Source organism: Erithacus rubecula (genome assembly GCF_903797595.1).
Source record: "Erithacus rubecula genome assembly, chromosome: 9".
NCBI classification, from domain to species: Eukaryota; Metazoa; Chordata; class Aves; order Passeriformes; family Muscicapidae; genus Erithacus; species Erithacus rubecula.
Genome location: NC_136660.1, coordinates 8,743,516 through 8,759,590, shown reverse-complemented (window position 1 = coordinate 8,759,590; position 16,075 = coordinate 8,743,516). Strand labels below are relative to the sequence as shown.

The window sequence follows — 16,075 nt, the reverse complement described above, 5'->3', positions numbered from 1 at the left end:
TCAAACCTCTCTCCTTCCCTTCCAGCTCTCCCAGGAGCTACACCAGTGTTCTACAGAAACAGCCAACTGCTATCTCCTGCTTCCCAACCTGCAGTCCTTAGCCTCTGCTCCCACTTCCCCAAAAGTCACTTCTGAAGACTGCTCTGTTCTTATGCACTCTATATAAATAAAGCCAGAGACGTGAAAATTTTGTGTATTTTTCTTAAATACATTGCATTCAAATTTAAATTAAAAGGGCTTTTAAAGAATGAAGTTACTTAAACTGAATGTGAAATTCTAATAAAGAAATATATCAACTTTTAATCACCTCTTGAAAGAACTCTCATCAGACAAATTCTTAAGAACACAGTTGCTGCTCATGTTTTAAAGACATATGCAGCCATTAATTGGGGAAACCAGCAATAAACAGAACTAGTATTTTCAAGTAATGAATCAGCTACTGACAACTGTAAGTTCCTTCTATAGCTTTTAGAATTTTGTTTCAGATTAGTTCATACATTCAAATTCAGTTAACTGCTTCACCTGAAATTGAGAAAGTGCATAAAGGCTTTAAAAATACCTTAATATATGCCTTATCTATATCAAGCATTCAAATAAAATTAATTAGAGCAGTGAAATAAAAATCAACTTTAGTTTTTTTAGTTCACTAGCTAACAATGACAACTTTAAGGCCATTTAAATATTACCACTAATTATTTTTAAATTTGACTTTTCATATATCTTCATACCTATCAAGTGGCATTAATAGATTTTTAGTCAACTAATTTACAAGGATTAAAATACTGGTGTTCTGTGGTGTTTCTGAAGAATACACAAAGGTGTGATGAACCACATGGGAAGTAAACTGCCAGCAATGAAGTACCAAATTTGTGAGAAAATGTTTAACTAGATGTTAAGCACTTTATTACTGCTACATACATTGATCAGACATGCTCATCAATGCATTATAATAACAAACAAAGAACTCTACTTGGAAGTAAAACTGGTTCTCTGCAAGAAAACCCTGCACTACTGGGAAGACAGAGCCTGTTTAGTGCAGTCACAATGTGGCTGAAGCCCAAAACCTCTTGTCTTAGATCAGAAAAAGGAGGTGGATGAAGATGGAGAGCAAGTCATAGATTTAAGGTACTGCAAAGGCCTTCCACAGCAAGAAAGGAAAGACAAAATATTTTAATTGAAGAGGTTGCTATTAAATTCAGCCATCTGCAACACAGACTTATTTCTGACTATTTCTCAAATAAGTGAAGAAGTCCCAAAGCTATGAAGATACAACCCAAAGGGTAACTGGGTGCCCCTGCTGCATAGTACCAACCTTAGAAACTGCAGCTATTCACCAATAATGTCATGGAACTGCCTTTGGTTTCTGTTGGTACTGTAAGAATATTTTCACAGTAATCAACACATGCAGCCACTTGTTTTTTCAAGTTACCTGTTAAGGAATCTGGAATGCATATATATATGCAGCTATACAGACACATTTGCTTTTATCATTCTCTCAGGTCTTGGTAAGCTCTGAAATTCCAAACATTCTGAAGAAGCCTCCAAAAAAAAAAAAAAAAAAACCAAGAAAGCAAACCACCAAGCTGGATGCCAGACACTGAAATCACACACACTGATTTCTACTTTCTCTGCTTTTTCTTCCTCTTTCTGTAAATCACACAAGTTCTCTTCAATTCTTCCTAATGAATCTTTTCCACCTCTGTTGATTGCTTTGTGATGCATTTTTCTAACATACTGCATACATTTTCCTTGTTGAAACTACTTTTTCAACTCTTTGAACTTTTCACTTTAGATTGTCTCTTTCCTGTAAAAATTTCAAATGCTTTGTGCCTATGATCTTAGTTCTTTCCTCCCCCATGAATCTAGGGAAAAGTAGAGAGACTTGACTGTTTTTTTCCTCACCACCCATGGAAACCAAGCGTATCTCATACGTTTGAAGAAAAGCCCTTAGGCAACTTGCAAAGAACTAACAATATTTCAATAAGCTCAACTTTTCCATGGCTTTCAGAACTCCCTTAGTATTGATTTGAAAGTCAGGAAAAAATCTAAGATAAGGTAATTTCTTGTTTTGAAGTTGAAAAATAATTTTCAGTCTTTTAACTTAATATATCTATATTATTTACTAGAAGTTATTTACTGAACTGTTATTAATCACCATGATCATGGAAGGAGTCAATGCAATTTAATTTTAAGCCACTAGAAGACTTGTATATTTGTATTGTTTGTAGTTGAATCTAGAGAGGAAAAAAAACCCCTTTGGATGCTATTGCCTATTATTAAAATGCTAAATTAATACTGATTAATGCAAAGGGGTAACCATGACTTCAGCAAAAGCAACAAAGGACATTACTTTCAGCCTCTTCAAGGGAACAAGAGAAGACACTGGTCTCTTCTGCCAGAAGCAGAAAAACTGCTTAAATACAAATAGAACAAGCTCCACTGCAAAACACTATGCCTATTTTAGAGCAGAAGAGACCTCTAGAAATCAACTGGTACCACCACCGAGTGAAAGCAGGACCAGCTTCAACATTGGACCAGGTTGTACAGTCATTGCAGTAAAGTTTTGACTATCTCTAAGGATGAATATTGCACAACCTTCCCAGGCAGCCTGTTCTAATACTTAACCACATTCAGTAAAAATTTATTTCCTAATTTCTCAATGAAATTTTCTTTAGTTTATTTCCATTATCAATCTGAGCACCTTACTGTACCTTACCTTAGCTATCTGCAAATATTTGTAAATCTACTATAGACTCCAACTACACCCCAAACTAAGCTATTTCAGTCCAAATAGATGTATCATGCACAGGCTTTGAAGAGACAGCTCTGCTATAAACTTCAATGTAATACTGCAGATTCACACCAGAAACTGAACAAAAAGATCAGCGTTTGGGTACTTACCAGGCTTCTTTCTCTCCCCATTTTAATGAGTTCACTGAATTGTAATTCTTGAAAGCAAGTATCTCACACTGTTACTCAGAATCAAGCACTAAGCAGTAATTGATCAAAGTATGGAATGAGAATATAAACCCTTTTATATTCAAGTATTTAAATGGCAGTACCAAATTACTTTTCTCTATTTTCTGAAAATATCTGGAAAGCTCTGTGTACTTAAACACATGAGGAGTGCACAGCTGGGAGAATGAACAGTCTTACACACAGACCAACTAGGGATCTGTATGCCTGCTGGACATGCAGGGCACTGCTATATGTTTTTTTTTTTCAATTCAATTCAATTAGACAAAGGAGTTAGAAGTTCTAATGTTTTGATAATTCATAACTTTTTTATAAAGTTCAGAAGCTTTTGATAATTGGTGAATAGAAAGACAACAGACATGCAAGTATCTTCACCAGCTGAAAACGAGGGTATCTGTGAATAGTCCACAGCCTCACCTTTGCCCATCAAATAGGCACAGTTAATTTAGATTAGTTACACAACACTACCCCTAGGCTGCTGGGAGCATCAAAAGACACGGGGAACTGCACACTGCAAGTTCTTCAGTGGGTCAAGTTAAAGGGATCAAATATTCACACAGAGAGAAGTGAAATTCATAAAGAAAAACCTTCACTCATCCAACCTGCTCTATGGTGTACTAGGCATTTTTTGTATTTTTTCTATTTAAGTATTTGCTAAAATAGACCTAATCTATACTACAATGAATGACCACTGGAATGTCCTCCTTTTTAGGGAAGCATCCATATGGCACAGCAGTCCAGCAAAGTCACTTGTTTGCAAAAGAAACTCCAAAAGGAAAAAAAAACCATACTTCAACCTCTGGAAAACACACAACTCTGTTACAAATGTAAGAAAAATAAGCTTATATTTACCTTGAACATGGAGAATAATAATCAGATAGGCTCCAAGCAATTGCTCATGAAGTCTCAACCGAGTCATTGTTCACTTTTAATCCTCCCTCTGCAGGGCAACTGGCCCTTCTGCTAGACAAATGCTAAGTTCAGTCTGTTTGGTGAAGCCTAATACAGGATTTGGTGCTTGACTGCAAGGATGCTTCTGTAGCTTTTCCACCTTTGTTTCCTGGAAAATACAATAAAACAAAATGTTTAAAAACTTCATGAATCTGCGAAACAAGAAAAAACCCTCAAGATGGTCATCATGCTGAGCATAACCAACAAATCCAACAAAAACCCCCATATTTATTAACATTAGTAATGGAAAACATTAGGTGTGTTTACTACCATAAACTGAATAGCAGGGTTCTTCTTAAATACAAACTTTTGGTAACAACCCACAGGGATGTTTTTACATTCCTATAAAAATATTAGATGTGTCAACTCACTGGTCACAGATGTATAATTTGTGACTTGCATATAGCAGTTAGAAGTAGAATTCAACAGATTTTACACAAGTACCTGTTTGAAAACTATTTTCTTTGCAGAAATGAAAACTTCTTTTAATTATTTTTCATAAAAATTAAACTCAAGTGGTGACTTCCCATAATACTGGGGGGGAAACACTAACACCATGTTAGGCCACCTGTTGAAAACTGCTGGTAGAGAAGCTCCATTTAAAAAAAATGTCCCAGCCTCTCTGCTGGATGCAAACCAAATTTGTATTAAATTTAACAGTTTGGTTACCTAAAATACTTGTTACTTTTTCCTCCTAGAAGAGTACTGCATCTTTAAAACAAAGACAGCACTAACTGCAATTCAAAATCACGACATCCTGGGTTCCCAAGCTGTGCAAATTAATTCCTCCTGAAAAATTACGTTACCATATGCACACTCCATTTGCTCCACGAATAAAACATGATTCTACTCTCGTGCAGTGGGTGAACACACAGCTGTGACAGCCAAACTGAGTAAGAAGTCACTTTTTCAGACTGCAGTAGTTGTGGTCCCGTTCTGCTAACAGAACCTTTCAATGGTGAGGCACAAGAGGAGCGTAATTGGGCCTCAAAGGACTAAAAAGCAGCTTGAACACCTAAATACTTCCTTGCAACAAAAGCAAAGCTGCACAAAGATGAACAGAGCCCTAATTTTGCCTCTCCTCGGCCTCGTTTCAGTGGGGTTGACCCCCCTGACCCCTGTCAGCCTGGCGCTGCTCATGAATGCCAGAGCGGGCGTTTGCTCGGGGATGGGCAGCAATTACTGTTGGTGGCCGCTTCCAGCATCAATAACTCAATCTGTCTGTCGGCGAGACCCAAGAACTTTTCATTTTAATGAGCCTTCGGAGGCATTTAACATGGAGGCAAATTAGCGGCTGATCCGGGAGGTGTCCGTCACTTCCAATTTCGGCGGGCGCGGCGCGCCGCCCCGACCCCTGGCCTACTTTTCACACGTCTCTGACTTCCCCCTAATGCAGCCACAAAGAGGGAGCCAGGCACCCCCAGCACCAGGGCAGCCCTGGCTCTGGCCAGGATTATTGCCAGGCTGTGATGGGATGGACCCGGAATTGCGCACTGTGCAAAAGTGAGGAGCACCAGCAACTGCAGAGTAAACTTCCTGACCAGGCAGAGGGAAAAGCAATGTGACAGCAAACACGTTCACCATTCAGTGTTCCCTATGCACAAGACACAGCACCAATTCTGACAGTTAATAAGGAACATCCTTCTAGCTATAAAACATCAGGCCAGCAATGTAAGTAATGCTCTATTCTGTTTCAATGGCAAGGAACTTTCAATCCTCAACAAAACATGTGGAAGTTGAAAACTGCCAACAGCTTTATGCAACAATAACAACAAAAGCTTTATTTACAGTATTCTATCAAGCAAAACCAAATAAATCTCAGTAATAGTCTGTTTAAAGTATTTTTAAAAATAATTTCTTGTTCAGTTTCAGAAGGAATATGTATTTTCACTGTTGTACATTTCAGGAGTAGGAGTGTTCAAAACTCGGTGATCTTGTCCTCCAGTTCACCAGAGGGCACACTGGCACAGGAACATGTATTGCCACTGTACCACACAGCATGTTACCAAAAAAACCCAAGAGAAAAAGGTTGCATTTTAATGCAATTCACTCCAATTTCATGGTGATTTTTTGTTCAATGACATACTCTAATGTAGTTTCTAGAAATGCTATCCAAGCCTATTCAAAAAAATAATGCTCTCCACCAGCATTTTGTACCTCTATCTTCCTTCCAGTAATATTTCCCTTTTCACAGACACACACATGCACACATATATAATATAGTATATAACCACGTTTTTGTTCAAAGAGAACAAATTCTAATTCCCCATTCTAAAACAAAAAATACCCTTCCCAACTCCTATTAAAGAGGAAGACTAGTAGCCCTGGCTAAGGCACAAAATTGAAAGAGCAACAGCTGGAATTTCTCCAAAACCTGGCTGATATAACAGTTTAGAATGACACAACTAAATAACCCCTTCAACTATATTAAAGCACCAATTAACATGTGGAATGCTACTCTCCCAACAGAATGATGCTGAAGAGATTCAAACCCACAAGCCAATCAGCTGAAGTTCTCAATCTCTTTTTTACCATAGTCATAAAGAAGCATTCAACTATAATCCACTAAAAGGTAATTTATTTTTTAATGGCAACACCTGATTTTTCTGCAGTGTATTTTATTATCCTTCCTAGTAACAGTTTATTGAGGAAAATGCTTTTATTATTAAAACTCTGGGTTTTTTTCTGAACTGGAACTCAGCAGTGAATTCACAGTACTATCACAGTAGTCCAGCCCTATGTTCTGTATGACTCCAAATATATGAAGCTAAAGTGTGTAGGATCTGTCATATGGCCCAAAACAACTCTGAAAGCATGGAGTTCAGTGGTAACTGCTCTTTAGATGTGGCTATGTAATATTTTTAACAGCATGATCCCCAAACCAAGTGAGTTGTGCTGTTCCAAATTTCAATAAAGAATGATAGTGCTGAATGTAACAACAAAGACAGTATTGTGTAAGGGGAACACATGAAAAAATTTTAATCTTAAGACTTCACAAGAATTAAAACATACAATCCATTTCAACAGACAAGATATTTCAAACCACTTGCAGCAGTACATGTAACACCAAGTTAATGTATTTAAACACAACAAAACTAAAACTTACTAAATGGTTTTCTGATGTGTAACTGGGGCAAGAAGCAACTTAGGTAACTGTAAGCATATTATCTCAATCACAGGTACAGTTTTGAACAAAATGAGATGAACAGAATGTCAGAGACAAACTGAACTGTCAGTCTAAGTCAGTGTGCAACAACAACTTCCCTGGAAGATTATGAAAAAACCTGATATGGTGCCACAAAGAAAATTACTCATTTGGATGAAGAAAAGAGGGATTATAAGAACAGTGAAGAATTCACTACAGGGCAGACAAGTAGTTTCAAGAACAGAGATTAGTAGCCTAGTTCAAATGGCATTTGAGGACCCTGATTCCTGATTCAGCTTGACTGAAGAGCACTCATCCTTTTCATTAATGAAGTAGGCACAGAAGGCAAAATTTTTTTTAAAAATTGCTGACAAACATAAAGTGTCAGTTCAGCTGAGTGGTTTTTTTATGTAGGAAGATTTGGATCATGTGAAGAAGTGGAGTAACAGAAATGGAATGAAGTACAACAGCATGAAATTGGGAAAGTCATGCATATTGGTAACTGAGGAATTTCTGCTTCACACAGACTAGCAACTCACACATACAGATATCTATGCCCAAGGACACCAACTGATTCCAGGACATCAGATACATCCATGTGATGTGGCTGGGAGAAAGACACAAACACAACTCTAGTATTTTCTAGGGAAATTTCCCAGGGAAAACAGTAAGGCATCAATAGCACAGAGACAATATGATTGATTCAACATCCATCTCGAAGGACACCACCCCAAGGAAAGAAAGACATTTGGAGATAAAAAAAATAATACAATTACGACAGTTAAAACTAATGGCTAAGTAACTACACCTGGACAGTATAACAGGAATAAACACAGTAAAAGACAGGAAGGTATTCAGCCTTAAGAAAATTCCTGCTTCAACAACTAGGTATGGATTAGCCATTAAAATTAATTTAGATCAGAAATTAGAAAACAATTCCTAACCACTGGTTAGAAGGTTGTAGGGCAGATTTTCAGATTAAGTACAGTCCAAAAACTTAATTAGTTATTAGCTTACAAAGCCACCATCTCATGTAGCTACAGGTGTCAGGACAGGAATATACTGATGTGGGACTACACTTCATTATTCTTAATACAAAAAGAACTACAGTTAGCTTCAGTTTCTCCAAAGTCAAACGTCAAATTTAACCAAGCCCATAACACGAAGAAAGTTTTTGTACTGTGCAATTCTGTCAAATATGTGTACAAACTCACTTTTAAAATGTGTTTTTATTATTCTATTGCAAGGCATGCTTATGCAAATTGTAGAAAAGTGTCACAATGAAACACACGAACTACCTATGCCTGAGTGCTGTCAAACATATTAAATTAAACAAGCAAAGTAAATCCTCCCCCAAAATCTGTCAAGAAATCCTACAGTTGGATGGAGAAGACTGCTGGCTATCACAGGCCAGCTGGCTATATATGACCATCAACAAAAACAACTTCACATAAGGCCCTATTTGTTCAGGCACTAACCTGTTCAAACTCACAGAAATACTTCCCCCAAACTGTGAATTGTTTAAGAATTATTTAAAAGTATTCCTGATTGCATAAATTTAAAAGTCAAGAGACTGCAAATTGTACAAAAGTCTTCTTCCCTTCCAGAAACTAAAGTGAAATCTGAAATGCTAAATGAAGCACATTTGTGTGTATTGCATACTTCTCAAAAGACTGAAAAATTAAATCTTAGTTCTCTCTGTAGTACATCTAGAACCATGTGTTTAGAATATATGTACTGCAACACATTTGTTCATTCAAAAAACACAAGACCCTAACAACAGGTTTTTTGCAGTAGAGGAGCTCACAGTCTTAGAAAAGGACTTCTTATTTCTTACAAGTGGGAAAAGCCACCAAAATCCACCTTGGACAGTCCAGCAGGTATCTCCTGAAAGGGAGATCCCACTGCTGGCAAATATCAAACATGTACATCATGGCAGAATTCAGAAGTCATATTACTAAATTATGATATATCTCTCTGTTTCATAAACAAAGTTGTCAACTGTGAAGAAATTAAAGCCCAGCTGCTTTCTACCATGCCCAGCAAAATTAGTTAATTAGGGACGCCACTCACTGGACTCCTGAAAGCCATACTGTTATTCTGCCATTCCAATTATAGAACTGCTACAAAGTTTCTTAACTTAACTGCAAAGACATTCAGCAAAATTGTTTTCCCCCTCCAATCAGGTATTCAAACATACCCTAATGTGTTACAAACATGACACCTTCTCTTATTTGAACATATTCAGAGAAAATTTCACAACACAATTTTATTCACCTTAACCCATTTCCCTCTTTTTTCAACTCCTTCACTTTGATGATTAGCTGGCTAAGAGCTTCTGCCCTTAAGACAATTAGCAAATGGACACCCATGCTTTTTCTACAATAAATGACATCAACTGCTGCTATTCTACCCAGAAGCTATCCTTCTCCTATGTTTTTATAATCTATTTATCATTTTTGCTAGTTCCTTACAGTCATATCTGTCAGTGTGAACAAGGAGAAAAGTCTCCACATGTAATGCATTCCATCTCTTAATTGAAAAAACTCCAAATGGGGAATCATAACTTAAACCTTTTAGATCTATTCATAAGAAACATACTTTTGTTCACAAAACATAAGCAGCAAGGGGAAAAAAATCATCAAAGTGTTAGAAATTTTACATGCCACTATTAAAAATATTATGGTCATACTATACTGCCTTATCATATATTTTGGCTCTGAGTTTCAGTAACTTGACACAAATAATATACCTGGGCTGAGGAAAGGAAAAAAGCTGGGCCTCAATCCTAAACACGCTTGCTCACATTTTTAGAAGTGGAAAAAGGACCCTAAAATAAGTGAACCAGTGTCTTCAAAATTACAAACGTTTTTGTGGAGTTTCGAATGAGCAACATCCCTTTCAGCACTCTGAAGAATAGTGAATGTTTTCACAACCTTACAGTATTTTTTTCATAATTTAAGGACAGTTAATTCATTAATCTAGGTTAAAAAAAATACCTAGATCAAAAAACTGACAGGGTAAGCATTTATTTTACTTAGCTCCCACGATCTTGGCTTGCTTCTGCAACACCTATAACCTCTGCTCAACCTGAAGAAGAAATTCACAAATTCTTCATGTCTCCAAAGTGAAGGCGATTATGCAAATTACAGAACTCACGAAGAAAAGTTCTGTTCCGCAGAAGCTGGCATTTTGTTTGGTGCCTAAAGAGCTCATTTTTCATTTCGGGATGCCCAAGGAGAACAGCCTGTATTTTTGTTGACTGGCTTTAACCCCTGAGCAAGCAGGCTGGGCAGAGGCTGCTTTCCCTGGGTCAGCCCAGCGGTGCGTCCCACCGGAGGGGCGAGGAACGGGAGGGGAGCTCCCACCTCCTGCCCTTCCCGGCCATTCCCAGCCGCAGCTCCCGCTCCCGGCGCGCTGCGCTCCGCCCGCATCAGGGAGCTGCGCGCTCATCTCCCACTAGCGGCACGCCGCTAAACCCTACCTCGCTCACGCACAACCTTTAGAAAATGCTATTTAAAACACACACCGCTTGCATTTCAATTTTTCGTACAAAGGCGAAAACAGCAGCAGCCAGGCTGAGACAACTCAATACGGGGTTTGGGGGTTAGCTTTTCTTAACGCGCAAAAAGCCGAGACTCAAAGCTAGTTCTCCCCCCGCGCTCGGCTCGCAGCCCCGGCCCTCGCAGTGTAGGTAGCGAGACGTTGGGAGCGCTGGCCCGCCGCCAGCTCCATGCAGCGGGCGGGCGGCGCTCCCCCCGCCGCCCCTCCCGGCAGCCCAAGGCGCCCGGCCTGACATGCTTTTCAAGGCGTGCTAGACTGCAGCGCAGACTTTCTGGCTCCACTTCCATTGTTTGCACGGCTGCTTTGCTCCTTATCCAGAGCCTGGATTAGCATAAGAATACTGTCTTCCCCCTCTGCAAGCCAGCTCCCCTCTAGAAGACCTCCACCCCGTAAGAATAAACACACGGTTCGGTTTCTTTTTTTTGGGGGGGGGGGTTTCTTTTTAAATCCCCTTTTCCTATTCAGGACTCGTAGAAACCAATAAAATAAATAAAACGCTAAACAAGCGAGGCTGACAAGGCTCAGAAAGGCCCGATTGCATAGATTAGTAATTACCAAGGTCAAAAGAGTCAACCTGATAATGCACGGAGCCCTCACTCCTCACACTCACATTGTAGACATGAAAGTTATTAATGGATAAGCTTTCCATAGAGCTGAAAATAAATAAATTTAGGAACAAGCAACAGAAAGAAGCTTTAAAATCCCCTTCTTTTAATTTACACCTAGAAGATGGCGTTTCAAATTACTGAGAACAGACAGGAAACATTACTTATGAAGAAAACCCTCAGCCAAAAATACAAACACATCCGAACTGCAAGCAGTGATGCCTTACACAGGGGAATCTGCCTGCTTACACATCTGCAAACCCTCTCCCTCTGGTATGTGACAAAGGGACTATGGTGTCCCTTTTAGAGCAAGTGACATGTGATCCAGTATTAAAAAAGGCCAACACAAGAGCATTTCACAAGAAGTGAACTGCTTGCCCTCACAACGCTTCCAAGTGTCAACATGGACATATTTTTTTGTTCTGCTTCTCAGAAGGTAGCAGCTGTCCAAGTGAATTCATATGTCATTTCATGAACAAGATAAAAACACACACTTGTAAATCTTACTTCATAAGCAAGCAATGTAATTTTTAAATCATCGAATTCAGCACTCCCCAGTGCAATGAGTGAGAGATGAGCTTTCTTTGACAGTATTTGCTCGACACATACAAACAGCAGAGACAAGACTGGCAAGTTCAACATCGTGAAGATTTGCTAATACAAAACGCTGCTTGGCAAGGTAAGCCTTAATCCTCATTTTCCTCACCTGCTTGCCATGCCCATGGAGGCACTGTACTCTGCTGAGAGGAGCAAATTCCCTGTCTAGCTGTTCCCACAAATCACTGTAAATAACACACAGATATCCTCAAAAGAGTGGTCTCTATCAGACTTCCAAAGAGGCATTTTAATAGCTGAAATAAATGAAATTGTAGGTGCTGCTCCTTTATGCTCTTCTAAAGGAGGAGCCACTACTGTGTCAGGGGGGAGTTATTTTTTAAGTGTTCTTACTACAGAAACAAAATTTTAGATAACCATAATTTGCAAATTACATTTACCTATTAAGTTTGTTCTTTGTGTTAGTTATATTACCCTTTAAATTGCAACCTTTCTTATTCTTTTGAATTTTAATGAATAGTTGACTAACTTTTGTCATCTGTGAGCTTCCACTTCACCCTAAAAACTTATGTTGGGGATATTTTTTATGTGATAACAAACTCCAGGCAGAGAACACAAGGAGTCACAGCAAGGGCAAAATAAGTGAACAAGTATTATTGGTGGCAAGTTCAGAATAGCTTAAACTAGAACTATTCATTATCTTACATAGAACCTGCAAAGTTCAGATATTCTCAGTCATCAGAGTGATAAATGCTTATGTGTTAGAGCATGAGATGCTCACCTACAGAGTTACCTCACAGATAGTGGATATACTAAACTAGATTGTTATATTAAGAAAGTGCTTACACAGGACAAATAATGTACAATTAATTATATGCTGCATTCAGTAACTATTTTCATCTGCAAAATTTAATTTCAATGTGACATATGTAAGAAAGTATTACTGCTCAGGGAAATCTTCCAGGACTCTAAATGTATGTGTCTGAGTGCTATCTTATCCTGTTGGTGTTCTGCAAGTCTTGCCGAGATAAAAACGGATTTTAATGCAAACTTAAGTTAAACTCTAAGTGCACTGTAGATCTGCTTGGTTAAATAACTACAGAAACAACATGGCATGCACATGCACACAAATACTCCTCTTAAGTTTGAACAATGTGCTTTCATCAAATATAGCTTCAAAGACATTTCCAAACCCAAACAGTAATCTTTCAATGGGCAGACAAAAACAGAGTTCAAAGGTAATGTTTACTTCAACAGTTATAATCCCCTATTCCCCTGCACTGAAGTGTTAAAGCAATACTGTTAATTTTTTTTTTTTCCACACAAAATTCAAAAGCGAACAAGAGCTTTCTGGTCATGAGATTAATGAGATTAAAAATCTCCCATTTGTAATCAACCAACTACACAGGCTCTTGGTGCAAAAATGTTATTTTAAACACACTATGAAACATTTTTCAACAACTGTTGCACAGCAGAACTCAGGACAGCAGGATATCAACATATAGGGTAGAAGCTTGGTTCGGATTTAGATTAAGCAAAGTTCACATTCAACTAATAAAATCTGTAATTTTTTTTTCACTCAATCTTTGCTTTTCTCTCTGTATTGTAAGAAAGCAACTGGACCAAGATCTAAAGAAACTAAAACTATACAGAGATTATATGATATATTCTTTCTATGAATTTTGCTTGAGTTCCCGACCTTTCTGTTTGACCACCATGGTGTACGACTTAAACTGTTCATACTCAGTATTACAGGGATGACTTGGACACTATTTTTTATTGCAAACACTTCCTCTACTCTCCCATCATTCTTAAACTTGAAGGTATCTCCTCTTATGTCTCAACAGTTCCATAAGTTAAAAATCCTAAAAGTAAAACCATGTTCCTCTTAAGTCATCTCTGCATAAACTTTGGCAATTCAATTATTACCTGGTCATTCAAGATCACATTCTTAAAACTGTCTCATTCTGCCTTTTCTTATGTTATTCTGTCAAGGCTGTTATTTCATCTAGGGGTGATTTATTCCTTCCACATATTCACTATCAAAACTTTTCTTTCAGGATTCTTTAGCTTACACAAATCACCTCTAATAGGATGGAATTAAGGCTGATACAAATTAAATCTGTGAAGGAAAAATTGAGGTTACAGGAAAACCACAGATTCTCTAACGGGAAGCAATTTTTGTTGCTAGTTGAAGAGAATACAGAATTACTTTTGGTGGAGAGAAAGGGGACAAAAAAGCCATCATTATTGAACCTTCACTATCAAGCACTAAATAGTATCTTGTAATCCTCTACCACATCCTAAGTATTTTTCCATTTCTATTTTTTCTTTTGAGATTTTTCACACATTTGAGTTAAGAATCATACTGAAACCAAACCAGCAGCTGAAAGACTGCAGTAATTTATAGGGTCTGTGTGACCAGGTTTTGGTGGTGGGAGGCTGAAGGGGTGGTTTCTGTGGGAAGCTGCCAGCAGCTTGTGCAGCCAGTGCCAGCTGGCTCTGGAACAGACCCACCACTGACCAAGGCTGAGTCCATCAGGAATGATAATAATGCCCTGAGATAACATACTCAGGAATGAAAAGAAGTTATTGCACAGATATTCCTGTGGCCAGGGAAGAGAGGAGTGAGAATATGTGAGAAAAACACTGTAAACACCAAGGTCAGTGCAAGAGGAGGGGCAGGAGGTGCTTCAGGCACCAGAGATTTCCCTGCAGCAGCCATGGTGAGGCAGCTGTGCCCCTGCAGCCCAAGGTGCAGCCATGGTTGAGGCCCCCATGAGAGCAGGCTGTGCCTGAAGGATTGTGCCCCAGGGAAGAGTGACCCATGCTGCATCAGACTGTGGAGCAGGGAAGGAACTCTCCTCCCAAAGCAGCATCAGCAGGCACATGTGATGAACTGACCACAAGCCCCATTCCCCATCTCCCTTCACTGCTGGAGGGGGGAGGTAGGGCCCAGGAAGGAGGGAGTGGGAAGAAGGTGCTTTTAAGATTTCTACTTCTTGCCCTGCTGTGATTTTGTTAGTAAGACATTCAATTAATATCCCCAAATTGAGTCTGTTTTGCCTCTGATGATAATCAGTGAGTAACCTCTCCTGGTCTTTATCTCAGCCCATGGAGAGGAGACTGATAGAGTGGCTTTGGTGGCTGCCTGTGCAAACTTTAAAGACCAATAAAGCAAACTTTTTTTCTCCTTCTCCATTAAAAAAAGTCTGATTAATTCAGAGATTGATGGTATCACCAAACATGAAATCTACTGAGGGGAGTGGAAACAGTGTAGATTGCAAGTGTACAGTTGCAAATTCCAAAACAACTCAGAGTGCACAGAACTTCAACACCTGTATAAATATCCCTCTTCTCATACACTGCCATCTCAAAGACCAGGGACTCTCCTCTGCACAGGTGGACCCCTTATCACTTCACTTTCATCCCACTGAAAGCCTAGGACTGAACTGTTTCTGTAAAAAACTTGCATATCTGCCAACTGAAACAAATAACTGTTTTTCAAACACCAGCAACTTGAATGAGCATGTTTGAACGAGAACAGGAATTTTAGATCTTAGAATAACAAAATGTGTTTGAAGCACAGTGAAGTGTAGCCATCTGCACATCTACACTGCAGAAATTCTCCTAACAGATGTCACTACTGACCCCTCTACCATTACTCTAAACAGATTCAGATTTTTACTCAAGATATCCTGAAATTCTTGCACCATGCTGTAAACTCAAAACATACGTATTTTAAGGACATGATAAAAATATCCTTTTTTTTACATGCACTTGGCTGTGGCACACAAGTAATTTTTTTAAAGAATGGTACATAATACCTGGTTTCAAAATAAGAAAATTAGAATTGTTTCTATTACAGTATCTTTATAAACATTAAGGATATTACAAAAAGACCCTTATCTAAATAGGTCTTAGATTTCAGTAAGCTAACAAGTATCAGGTTATTATTTTAATATTTAAGATTTTAAAATACATTTGAAGTCGACCCCTAGATTTATTTTAATTAAATTCTGTATGAACTGTAACAATTCAGAAACACTTCACCTAACATTTAATTAAACACTGTTGTACCTTCACAACATTGGAACCTCGGGAGAAGGACATTTTTGACTTTTCAACCTTGTTTAGAGAAACCTTCTCCATAAATGACTACTTAGGACTGCTTCAAGATAGTACCATCAGAAAGAAACATTTATCTGCTTTGTTTTCTTTCCTCTTTTTTCCCCTTGAACCAAAACAATCTTGAAAGCAAAATTAATCCCTGTATTAC

At 38.5% G+C, this 16,075-nt stretch overlaps 1 protein-coding gene across 1 annotated transcript in view; it reads right to left on the bottom strand.

Moving 5' to 3' along the window:
• The window catches only part of BMPR1A (bone morphogenetic protein receptor type 1A), a 71,982-nt gene that overhangs the window by 17,206 nt on the left and 38,701 nt on the right, over window positions 1–16,075 (bottom strand). Inside the window, exon 3 of the mRNA XM_079312370.1 lies at window positions 3,829–4,036. Coding sequence (XP_079168496.1) covers window positions 3,829–3,895 — 67 coding nt within the window. The 5' untranslated portion in view covers window positions 3,896–4,036. The remainder of the gene's footprint in view (window positions 1–3,828; window positions 4,037–16,075) is intronic.